Source organism: Acomys minous (genome assembly GCF_964271855.1).
Source record: "Acomys minous genome assembly, chromosome: 9".
NCBI lineage: Eukaryota > Metazoa > Chordata > Mammalia > Rodentia > Muridae > Acomys > Acomys minous.
This window is the reverse complement of record NC_140490.1, coordinates 61059740-61071979: the sequence shown is the minus strand read 5'-3', so window position 1 is coordinate 61071979 and position 12240 is coordinate 61059740. Positions and strand designations below refer to the sequence as shown.

The window sequence follows — 12240 nt, the reverse complement described above, 5'->3', positions numbered from 1 at the left end:
TATGACTCTGGACTAATGTACATAGCTCTAAAGAAATCTATAACACACTGATGATAGAAAAGATAGCTTTTTAGGAGAAATCTTGTTTAACTACTATCATCTGATTTTTAAGTAACTTACAGAATACGTCCTTAAGCTGACTACAACATGGCTATGGTAGTAACATAACAGCTCAATGAACAAGCAATCTAACCCAAATGCCTACTTCAAAGCTGACTTATACTGACTCTAAGAGTCTAAAAATGTGAGTGGTTTGCTAGCTTGGTCTATATATAAATCCAATGGTGGTATCATTTTGCACAAAAAAAAAAAAAAGAAAGAAAAGAAAGAAAGAAAAAGAAAGAAAAAGAAAAGAAAAGAAAAGAAAAAAAAGGAAAAAAAGAAAAAGGAAACATATCGAGCACTTCTAATCTGAAATTTCAAGATGTGGTATGATTCAAAATCTCCAAAGTTTTGCAGTACTGACAGTGTAATGCCCCAAAGGAAAAAAAAAAAAAAACATACCATGAAACTTATTTATACCAAAATTTTTTAAAATATTATATAAATTATATATATAATCTATATGAAATATTATAAATTCTAAGTGATTAGTTGAGCCCTATTTATAAGCCATCTGATAAATCTGAAAAAAAAAACTCAAAATTCATTCAACATAGAATAACTTCCAAGAAACTATACTGAGTAACTTAAACATTAGGTAGGAAACCTTTTTTGTGAACAACTGGTTCACCTTCCTGATGATACTTTACCCAAAGGTAGACTAACCTTTGACTCTTCTTACATGAAGCCTAAATCACTTTGAGGTTACAATCGCGCTGTACCACCCTTGCTGGCCAGAAACACTACATAACACATAGACTGTGTCCTAGTCTGAGCTCTGCACTTAGCATGGCATCTGACCTTGATAAAGTCACCATCTCCCTGTGTCTCCATTTCCTCATGTACAGGAGATCAAATGAGAAATGCTGTGACATGCTGTCTAAGCGATGCTGCTCTACACAGGCAAATTTGCTAACAGCATGGAAAGTGAGAAAGCCACTGAATCATGTTACTGAGCGCTAAAGCAATATAAGTATCATTTGAGTAACCATCAAGATTTGAAAGCACCTTCAAGAATTATTTTAAATTTTCCATGTGCGTGAAGTTATGTGGGTAGGGAGGTGGGGAAGATTTGGGAGAGCTTGGAAGAGGACAAATAATATGATCAAAATAGATTGTATAAAAACGTTTTAGGTAATATTCTTAAATTTAATAAAAAACATAAAATTCTTAGAATAAAACATGTGGCTACATCTTCAAAAAATCAATATACAAAGACCAATTAATTTGAATACATTAAACCGAATATAGAAAACAAAAGAATGCTATTTTAACACAGAACTGCTGTTACTTGAAGGAGCAGGGGCACCTGCCCTGAAGACAGCCGATCAAAGTTACACCTTCCATTAGTCTCTTAAAGCCATTTACACAATGTCACTCTGCTAACCAACCGAGATGGCACTAAGCCAAGAGCAGACACGAAAGGTTTCCCTAGCTTGCATGTCAGGGCTTCTCACTGCAGTAATTCCTGGGTGAACAGCTGTGAGTAGATGGACTAACAATAATGATATTTGAAAATATGTTATCTAAAAAGTAGAGAACAGCAGAAAAGGATGTAAACAGAGTTACTCACTTCCTTCAGTGTGAGCCTGAGGGTTCTTGTATAAATGTTCAATCCGGCCTGTATTAAATGAGCTGGATCTTCGCACAATTCCGTGGACCTGAGTTGTTAAGTGTAGAAAGGGAAAGGTAAATTATAAACATATAAACATATAAACATAAAACATAAACATAAAATAAGGATTATTTCTGAGCAAACAGCTCAGAAGTTCTTTTGCTAAGGTATGGTTCTACAAAACTATAAATAGTACTTTTAGGTGGAATTTTTAAATTGTGAGAAACCGTTCCACTGTTTAGTTTCTGCCCAGTCACTGCCTTGTGCTACTAGCACATCACTTCTGACTTTACTCAGGGTTTGTGCTGTCAGTCTCAAGGTAAATAATTAGATAATTTCAAGGCTTCATGCGTAGTTACAGGTACTCAAGTTTGTCTTCTAAACACACATAGTCATACTGATGACAAAAATATCTCTGATTTGAAAGTAAAGGCAAACCTGAGGCTGCAGCTGTAAACTGCTTGTGACCTGTTTAACACAGAGCACAAGGTTTCCACAGTTTCGCTGAGTTCTCAGTGCTAATTCATGCCATTGTATCAATTTCTGGAGGCATAGATACAATCAGAGAGCAGTTGCTATTGTGCAGCTGTGTGGAAAAGTTAGAAAGCCAAACTACAAGTTAGGAAAATATTTATATATTGCTAAATTTAAGGCACAAAAGACTCAAAGGTTTAAAAAATAAAAGCTAAAAAAAAAATCTTGACATAGCCATGGTCAGTGTGAAGGAATAAAGTCACTGAACAGCAAGCCTAACTGTCTGATATTAAAGAAAAGACTACTGTGTCTGACGCATGAGAGAAATTGCTCCACACTTGGGCCCACTTCCTCCTTGTGTCAAGATTTCTCCCTCTGTGCTGCCAACGCTAACACCAGCTCATGTCACAAACTGCCCAAGTTCCAGTTGCACTGGTGGCAGTTTTAATCCTTTACTTATTTTAGAAGTGTTCCTTCTAATGTTGGGTAGGTTCGTTTGCAGCTGAATACACTTCTATATTTTAACTCAATCGTTTTCTGTCTATTTCAAACCAAAATTAATCCCTGGCGTGACTCAAACATTCCAAGTGCACAGGGGAATTATAAGCACATACGGTTTTCTTTCAAACAGGAAGAAATGTCATTGCTGCTTCACATGACATACACAAGAAACTGACTTCTGCTAAAGATTCGACATTCCCACAATTAATAATTCTGTTACTTAACTGCTTTTGCCAAGAGAAAAGCACTCAGTGTCATTTTCCAAAAGAACAAAACTCAAGAAAAGCTGGTAAATAAGAAAATACACCAGGGAAGGAATGTTGTAAACTGGGTTGACATTTTAGGAGGCAAACATAAAAATTTAGGAAGTATCAAATTAAAGTGTATTATTATTAAGCTTCAATTCTGCAAGTTGCTACTGAATTATAAAGTCAAACTAATCTACAATATTAATGTTTTTTAAATAAGGGACAAGTTCACACTTACTAATGTACAGAAAATTTGGTGTTTACACCAAAGTTACTTATAATATGCAAATTTCTTCAATATAAGTATTCTACAACTCTATTCAGTAGAAATTTTTCTTTGTTCTAAAAACATAATTTATTTGATAATCAAAATATAATTATTTTATATTTTATTTGCACAGCCTTCTCTTGATTATTGAGTTCTAGAGAAATCACATATTCCAATAGGCAAAGGCCCTAAATATGTCCTAAATATGAAATTTTACAGGACTAGAAGAATATTCTACAATCTTAACAGAATCGGACACCAAATCAGAGCAAATACAAGCAAGAGCTCTAATGTCACACCTACAAAGACTATCAATAAGCACTATGTTTTGTTTTGTTTTTCTCTAGTGGAAAAAAAAAAGTGTGTTTTAATTTCCACTTACTCCCAACTTTTGGCATCTGTGTAGAAGGGAAGAAAGACTTGCCAAATACTTAATCCATGACAGCAGGTATTATTCTAAGAACTAATGAAAGCTGAGTCTGTCTGCTTCTGAGGCAGGTGAAATACAAATATTAAAGCAAGCCAAAATGTGTGCAAACTGTATAATCTAGTTAAGAATTTGAGATTAGCAGCTTTCCCTTTACAGAAAGAAAATAGGTAGGTCTTTTTTCAAGATTTGGGGAGAAAGGGAGATGTGAATTAAGAAAGCAAACAAAAAAGAAATAGGCAAAGTGACCTTTACATAAGTTTAATCAGAACTGCTATTATTATACCAGCTCAGGAACATCTAAGATCTTAAATGGTAGAGAATATTTTAACATACAAACCTCATGCCTCAAAGAGGAAAGTTTCAAGAGAGGAAAGATCTCTCAGTATCAGAGCAAACATGGTCTGACTTCAAAATGTTCAGTTCAAAGTAGGCACTAAAACAAGGAAGTGCTTTTTTCATTATTTATTAAGAAGATAGGTGATTTACACCACTGGATTTCAAATTCCCACCTAAATTGTTCTTGGAGGAGAATGGCTCCTGAGGATGGTTAGTGCCATTCATGTTTGGAGAGTATGGATGGCTTAGATTTTACCAACAATTGACATTTACACAGCAATGACCATATACTGGACATTGGTCTTTATGACACAGAGGGCCCACATACTGGACACTGGTCTTTACGACACAGAGGGACCACAAAGCAGACATTGGTCTTTACTAGTGATGAGGCAGATTTTCATAATCGCCATACCACAAATGATAGCACTACATTGTTAACAGGCACACTGGTTCTATCATGCCAGTATACTATGCAGTTTGAAAATGAAATCTATATGGAGATTGGCCTTTTTTCTAATCAAGATACTAAGCTTCTGAAATAATGAATAACTCTGAAAAAAATATATCAAAAGGCCTCACAGATCAAGGAAGGAAAAGGAAGAACTTCACATTCTAAAACACTCCCCTCACATAACACCAGACTGTTTGAATTGAGTCTTTTCTGCTTTGACACTCCATCCCAGGGGAAGTGGTCATGTTTTCTTTCCTGGAAGGGAAACCCACAATGGACCTATTCTTTATTTTAAATCCTGATATGCTGTGTTGCTGTTGTCTCATTATTAAAAACAGATTCTCTTATATCCACAGATATATGCTAGCTTTTGAAGAGTTCAACTTGGACTTTCTTTTTATTATTAGTCTTTATTTCTCACATTTTTCTCTGTGCAAAATGAGCACACACTGCAGTGGTCACCACATGTTGTCAGCTATCTAAAATCGTGATGCTGAGAAGATACTTCAGGCTAGGATGTACTTCCATAGAAGATTTCACTACTATTGATCTTCCTTTCTCCATGACAATGTGAGAGAATGTGTAAGTTCTAGGATCCTAGGCAAGAGAACATGCCTGATTTCAATATTATAATTCATGAGTTGTGCTATAGAACCTTCTACAACATGTGTCCCTGGCTTGCCCCCATTCACTCTCTGCCACTTCTGTGTCAGGAGCAACCTTGTATCTCACACAGCTCCACTGGATAAGTGTTTAGTACATTGTCTCTCATCTAAGCTTTGCAGGAATCTTAGACACTAAACAGATGTGCTCATCATCCCTGTTCAACAGACAAAACAGGCAAGCAAACAAAAAACCCAGAAAGCCAAGTTTTACATGGGTCAATAATTGTGACTGAGGACACAGAGCCAGCAAGAATAGAGGATTTAGAGATAAACCACCCAGTGTCCAAGCCCCAGGGCTGATCACTATTAGGACTAGACTGTATATTCAGCTACTTGCTCTGTACTGTACAAATAAAAGAAATATGGATTTTGAGCTTTAGCAAGGTACAGAATATATATAGGAAATATTAGCATATTAAGTGTCTTTAGGGTAACTGTCCATAACACCTGAAAATTCTTGATTTTCCTCACTATGAAGACATCTGCAGATATTAAAGAATGAGCAAGTGAGTTAGACATGGTGATACATGCCTGTAATCCCAGAACATGGCAGGTAGACAGACAGAACATCATGAATTCCAAGCATGCCTAGGCCATTTAGCAAGATCCTTTCTCAAAATAATAATAATGGCAATTATAACAAAAATAATAACAATAAACAAGTATGGATGTGGTCACTTTTAATGCTTTAATCCTCAGTAAAAGTCAAAAAGCACACAACCATAAAACCTATTTTTTTTTTTGACCGTCTTCCCAGTAAGATCTGAGGCAGCAATGGAGCACACCGATGACCCAATACCCATAGGCTCTGCAATCACTGAGTCAACAGACTGTGGCTACATCTATCTCTCTTGAACACGGACAGATTTCTTTATTGGCTAATTAATACAGCTAGTTGTGTACTATTTGCACTGCACTAGGTATAATACCCATCCAAAAGAATATGTGTAAGCAGAGCACAAACACTATAACATTTTATGTTATAGTATTGAATGTCCTCAGACATTCTTGGAATGTCCTCAGAAGCTCTTGGAACCAATCCCCTTACAGATTATCAAAAGATAACTAACTATATTTTATTTCTTTACTTTAAAGGGCTCATGAAGAATGTGATCAGATGCAAGTTTCAGTGACCACAATAAACAGCTATCTTCCAAGATTCAGGAATTCTAAGGCGCATGGACAGGAGTGATGAACTCTTACTAAATATTCTGTTCATAAAGACTATTGCTTTACATACATGCTGTTTTAGATACACGTTTTCAAAGCCTGTCGTAATTTTTGTTGTTTTTTAAGTACATTAAAAACAAAGGAGCTTGATTAACTGTGTTATTTTTTCCCCCACTGGCCTGGCTCTGATCCTCTATTGGTCCCCTTCACCATGCCAGGCTCACCGTGCCACTGACAGCATATCAATGTCTGTCTCTTCTGTTAGGAGAGCAAAGCAGCCTCAGCATCATGCTCTGACAGTGTTGAGGTATTCCTGGACCACACTTTGCTACCAAAGTCTAAGTTGTTTTCACTTATTTCTAAGCTTCCTGGTTTTTCTGAATAGAAACTGAATCTGAATAGTCAAAGTAGTTCAGAGGTAAAGCCAGCAAGGTGGCTTAGCACGTGAAAGTATGTACTGCCAAGCCTAATGGCCTGAGTTCAGTCCCCCAGGAAAAAGAACTAGCTTCCACAACTTGTCTATTGACCTTGACACACATGGGGCAGCACATGAAGTAAAAGATGTTTAATATAATAAAAAAAAAAAAAACTTAAATAGTGCAGAAGTAAGGCCCAACTGGCTCACCCAGGCCAGTCATTCACTAGAATTCATCTGGTCCTTTTTACAGCAGTGCCCTATCTGTCACAGAAAGGCAGGATCAGCAACACCCAGGAACATATAAGAAAGGGCAATCCCAAACTTCTGATCCAGGCTCTGGTTTAATAACAGAGCCTAAGGTATATCTGTACTAACGTTTGAGAGCCATTGAGGTAGAACTGCAAAATTGCTGTCATTGACCTCTGGAATCAAATGAGGTTAGGCATGTTCCACATTCCAATTCTATACTGCTCGTGGTCTTGAATAGCCAAGAACTGCAGCTGATAATCCTGGAAATTTTCCAAAGCTGTCTTTTTTTTTAATCACTATAATGTTTACTGTGACCTAAGCATAAAAAGATAAAACCTATTTCACCATCAGACTCTTCTTGATAGATCATTTGACAATTATATCAATCAGCTCTTAAAATTGAGAGCAGCCCACTGAAGTTAATACAGCATACACAAAACCCATTATTCTTACCACCCACACAAAGCTCACTTTTACCACATTGTGTGGAGACTTTCTGCCGGTACCCTTGCCTTGTCTTTTCCTTTCCTCCTCACTTACCAGTCATAGTTTTTTTTTCTAACAATTCATGGATCTCACTACTCTCATCGAATTGTGTCTGTGATAAATTCTTCCCAGTTAACTGTTATTTGCCAAGTGAGTCTTCTGCTGTGTTTATATAACAGAACAAAATCTGTTCTTTTAACTTCAAATGCTAATAGAACTAAAACATTTGCAGGTCACCAGTCAGTCCTAAGTTGTCACTGCATCTATTTGCATACCTTACATCATCCTGCCTGTCCTCTAAAACCTGCTAATTCCTCAATGATTCACCTGAATAGACTTTACTTCTCCATGAGAGTCTTCCCTGCCTTCTCCAATAGCACTAACAGCAACACAAGTGCAGCCCTACTGCTTGCAAATGATTAACTGCCCACCTACGAGTCCACTCATGATAACAGCATGCAGTCACACACTTCTTTGTCTCCAGACTATTGCCTATTACTTCTAACTTCATGTCTACTCATAGTCCCACAGGTTTACCTCAAAGTACATCACAACAGCCTTGCGATTAGAGCATCGCTCACCATATCATCTCCATCTTCAATGCTACAATGACGTGGCTTACCTAACTCCTTATTGTGATTCCTTGGCAGCTCACTCCCATCGCTGGTAACCATGCATCTTTTAGCAGCAGGCCCTACATATCCGTAGCAGCACTTCAGATGTATCTCTACCATATCTGCCTGTTATTTGTTAACAGATTAGCTTGACAACTTGACTCGACCACAGCTTTTTTCCTAAAACCAATACTTTTAAACTACTTATGATCTTTAGCTTCTCAATTACTATAACAGTTTACTCCTGTAGACATATGTGTACATGAGTACTCCCATAATTACATTTGTCTTACTTGGATATTGTAAGGTATAAAACTACTATAGAAGAACATAAAAGATTCTAGTTTTGCTATGACTTCTTATAATCAAAGCTATCAGAAAATATTGAGTTACAATAAGAAAATTAATTCCATTTTTCTTTAAATCCCATTGGAAGGTCAAATTTCTTGCAGTTCTTTTCTATTTGTCCAACTGCACAACATTTTATACAACATTGCTACAATTAATGGTAGTAAAGTGAAAGTATATAACTAATAACACAAGTATTTCCAAAGCAGCCCAGGATACAGGTCAGTGTGTAAGTTTTTATTCTCTATAGATCATCAATTTACTATACATAAGTACCTCCAGAAAACATACTTTAAAAATAAGGAGAAGGATATTCACTAAACTACATCAGATTAAATGAATTATTTCTAATGTTGAAGAAGAAAGCACAATGATAATAACAGCAACAACGGATCTGACAGTCTCCTCTTCCATAAAACACACAGCTGCCTGGTAGAAAGCAAACGCCTCCAGGTGTAAATCTTTCATGAAACCTTGCCAAAGATCAGCTTGGTTTTTATTGCTCTGTGCAATTTCCAAATTAAGTGACTTCACCATGAGTGGAACCTTTTAATGTAGCACATTACATCATACGTTAACTCTAACACTCTCAAAGCCAGGCTCACGCAGGCTGCTGCTTTATCACAGAACAAGGGAGACATGCAGAGCAGCTGGAGCTGGTGTGTTCACCAGCAGATAGACAGCACAATGAGCTGGCAGCATCGCCGGCGCCACGGCAGAGTCGTGCTTGGATTCTGATTTGTTATCAGAGTTTCCACGGAAAGCACATGCAGAGGAAGCAAGGCAGCTGCATCCTAGCAATCCGGGGCAACCCCAGGAGCACCAAGTCACTCACCTCGTATCCTTTCTCCAGCAGGAATTCTGCCAAGTATGAGCCATCCTGGGAAGAGAGGGAAAATTGAGAAGAGTCAGACCATTGGTGACTAGTATAGAATAGTATAGAGTTTGGCAACCATCATTTGAAAGACAATTTATACAGAATAAAAATCATAGCAACCTAAATACCAATGAAATTGATGATGACAACAAACACTGAATGGTGTTTCATTATTCACAGAGCAGACAATAACCCATGAGAGGACCACTGGAGACAGGAAGAAATCAAAAGCCAGGCAAATAAGGAAAGCAACAGAAAGAGCACAAAGTTTCAGAATCACATGGATTGGGTTCAAGTTTGAACACTTACAGGCTATGTGAAATATGCAGATATTTTATCAAAGTAAAATGCTTGGGTATCATAGGAATACAACAAATTCTGGTGGGGGCAGTATTTTCCCCTCTTTTTTTATTAATTTATTCATATTACATCTCAATGGTTATCCCATCGGGGGCAGTATTTTAAAAGGAAACTCTGGAAGAATCAAGGGGAAACAGAGAACACAAGGTGTCGAAGCCACTGAGACTAACTCCACAGAGCTGTGGAGATGCTAGAAGCCCTATGCAGAAAGGTGAGCAACTCCACGGGACTTCTCATGGGCCAAAGCTAGCTGCTAAGCCTCAGGGCGGTAGAAAGTCACTGAGTTTAGGGAATTTTGAGGTAGAGGGGGTTTATGGGATGGGGTACAATTAAAACTACTTCATCATATGTGAGTGTATATATGATATACAAACTTCTAAAGAGAAAACTGTGGCTATTTGATAATATAGTAAGTATTTATATGAGTTCATCTTAAAATGTGTAATAACTACTACCTTAATAAGGGGCCTGAAGGTAATCATGTCTTTTCCACTAGTAAAAATCTTAGTGATATCAAAAGCTGTTCTAGATTACCCTTGCATTTCATGTATTCATTTTAAAGTGATTCTTCCTTAATGACCATAATACAATGCACAAATGCATGCTGAATTTGACTAATATCCAAGGTGTGTGTGTGTGTGTGTGTGTGTGTGTGTGTGTGTGTGTGTGTGAATATAACAATATTCATTTGTTAAAAGTAAAAGTTATCTGAATAAACACTGGGAGTCTCACCAAGTAATAATTATTTTAGAAATTACTAGATGGGAGTTTCTCTTTAATTAATTTCACATCACTTTAAGAGAGAAAAAGTATGACAGGTATCTAAGTAAACTAGTCTGAGGTCAAAAGTTGAACTATTATTATTCAAGGAGTTTTAGCTTCCCGCAGAAAAAGGAGGTGGTCTTGCACTTTGTAGCCAATCCCATAACTGCTCTTCGGCTTTCTGCCCCAATGGGGAGTCCCTTCTATCCAACTCAGATTTAAATATAAAACTAAGAGTACAATTAATGCAAATTTTTGTCCTGAAAAGTAGCTGGAGTATTTGGGTTGTCTTGAGTTTCATAAGTTTGAAAAGGCTTAAAATATCCCTTTGAGGTTCATAAATCCCTACTAGATATTCCAGGAAAGAGAAAACTGATGCAGGCCACAGTATTATCATGATCTGACCTAAAGCTGGAACTGGAGACACCCTATGGGTCCTGAAAATGACAGGGTGCCAAGCGAGCGTTTACAACATTAGCGCAGAAGTCCTGCATAAATTTATGCAGAATGGCAAGGCCAGGCTTACAAAGGGCACATTCTGTGGTCCATTAAAAACTCCTGCAGATTTTCTTCTGACTTCTCGACATAAATATTCTGGTTTATAGACTCGTGTGGGGAAGAGTTTGGCCTTTTCATCTCAATCTTACAATGTGTGTAGGTTTTACATACATTTAGGTGTTAGCTAAATCAAATCATGAGACTGACTGATTCACTCTAGGAAAGCTAAGCTGGCCTACATGATCACTAGACGTTTTGTTTCTTTTCTTTTTGATGGGGGGAGGGGGTAGTCCTGTGAATCAATGAGTAAGAAAAGCAGTATCAAAGAAAATAGCTGTAATGATGCTAATTTGACTACAGCCTCTAGAAGTCCTAGAAAGCAGAGTTGCTTCTGTTACAGTATTGTTACCTCGGGGCAGGCAAAACTACCCTTTCCACTCTTAATCCACCTGGAATAAAACGCAATGCTTTATGTTCTACCATATTCACAAAGAACTGGAATAGTGGGGGTGGGGAGGCTAGTAAGAACTGTGTAGGGGGAGCTGTGACTATTCAGAAAGCTGATGTGAAACAGACCTGACCAGGACTGAACCCTGTCAATAAGGTCTTGTTCTTCTCACCCAGGCTGCTCCTCAAACTTTCCAACCACACTGGAACATTCTGAACCAGCAGTGGCACTCACTTCCTCCTCATTTCCTTGCCAGGCCCCTCCAGTGATAGAGCCCAGGCTGCACAATGAGTGGGAAGCGAGCCTAGCAAGGGCTCTTGGTCTCTGGCCCAGGGAGCTCAGCTGGCCTCCCCCTCATCTTCCCCACTGGCCCTGGGGGACTTCTGGGAGAAATGGTATCAGAGTACACAGACAAACCAGCAGGATGGCTGATAGTGAATGCTCCAGTCAAACTAATGGCTGAAAGGTCACACCAGGAACCAGCAAGCAACATTAAGTTCTGACAGTTGACTCCAGAAACCAAAGAAAACAGCTAGAACTGCTCATTTGCTAGGACCAGCCAGGTTCAAACTTTGTTACTAAAAGCATTTTAATTGGAAAGATAATGTCCCAACTGTGACCTTTTTAAATTTAATTCTTCATATGGTTATTGAAGGTATCTACTTTATATGAAATTCCAGACCATTTGAGACAATCACTATGGCTTTACTATTTTCAAGACACAGAAACATTTTCTGTTTCTCTCGCACAAGAAGTCAGTAAGGAAGTTTAAAAAGCTGTTTGGCATCTCCTGTAACTGAGATGTAGTATAAAAATCACACAACTACTTATAGATGAAACTGGGAGTAGAATCCAACTCTTTCATTATCTGAACTAGAAAATAATCTCCCTCACTATTCCCCTAGGAGCTACCAAAA

At 37.7% G+C, this 12240-nt stretch overlaps 1 protein-coding gene across 1 annotated transcript in view; it reads right to left on the bottom strand.

Annotated features, from left to right (window-relative positions):
- Positions 1–12240, bottom strand: part of GMDS (GDP-mannose 4,6-dehydratase) — a 526050-nt gene that overhangs the window by 423397 nt on the left and 90413 nt on the right. The window contains exons 2-3 of the mRNA XM_084796267.1: positions 9214–9258; positions 1676–1763 (exon numbers count right to left, since the gene is read on the bottom strand). Coding sequence (XP_084652393.1) covers positions 1676–1763; positions 9214–9258 — 133 coding nt within the window. The remainder of the gene's footprint in view (positions 1–1675; positions 1764–9213; positions 9259–12240) is intronic.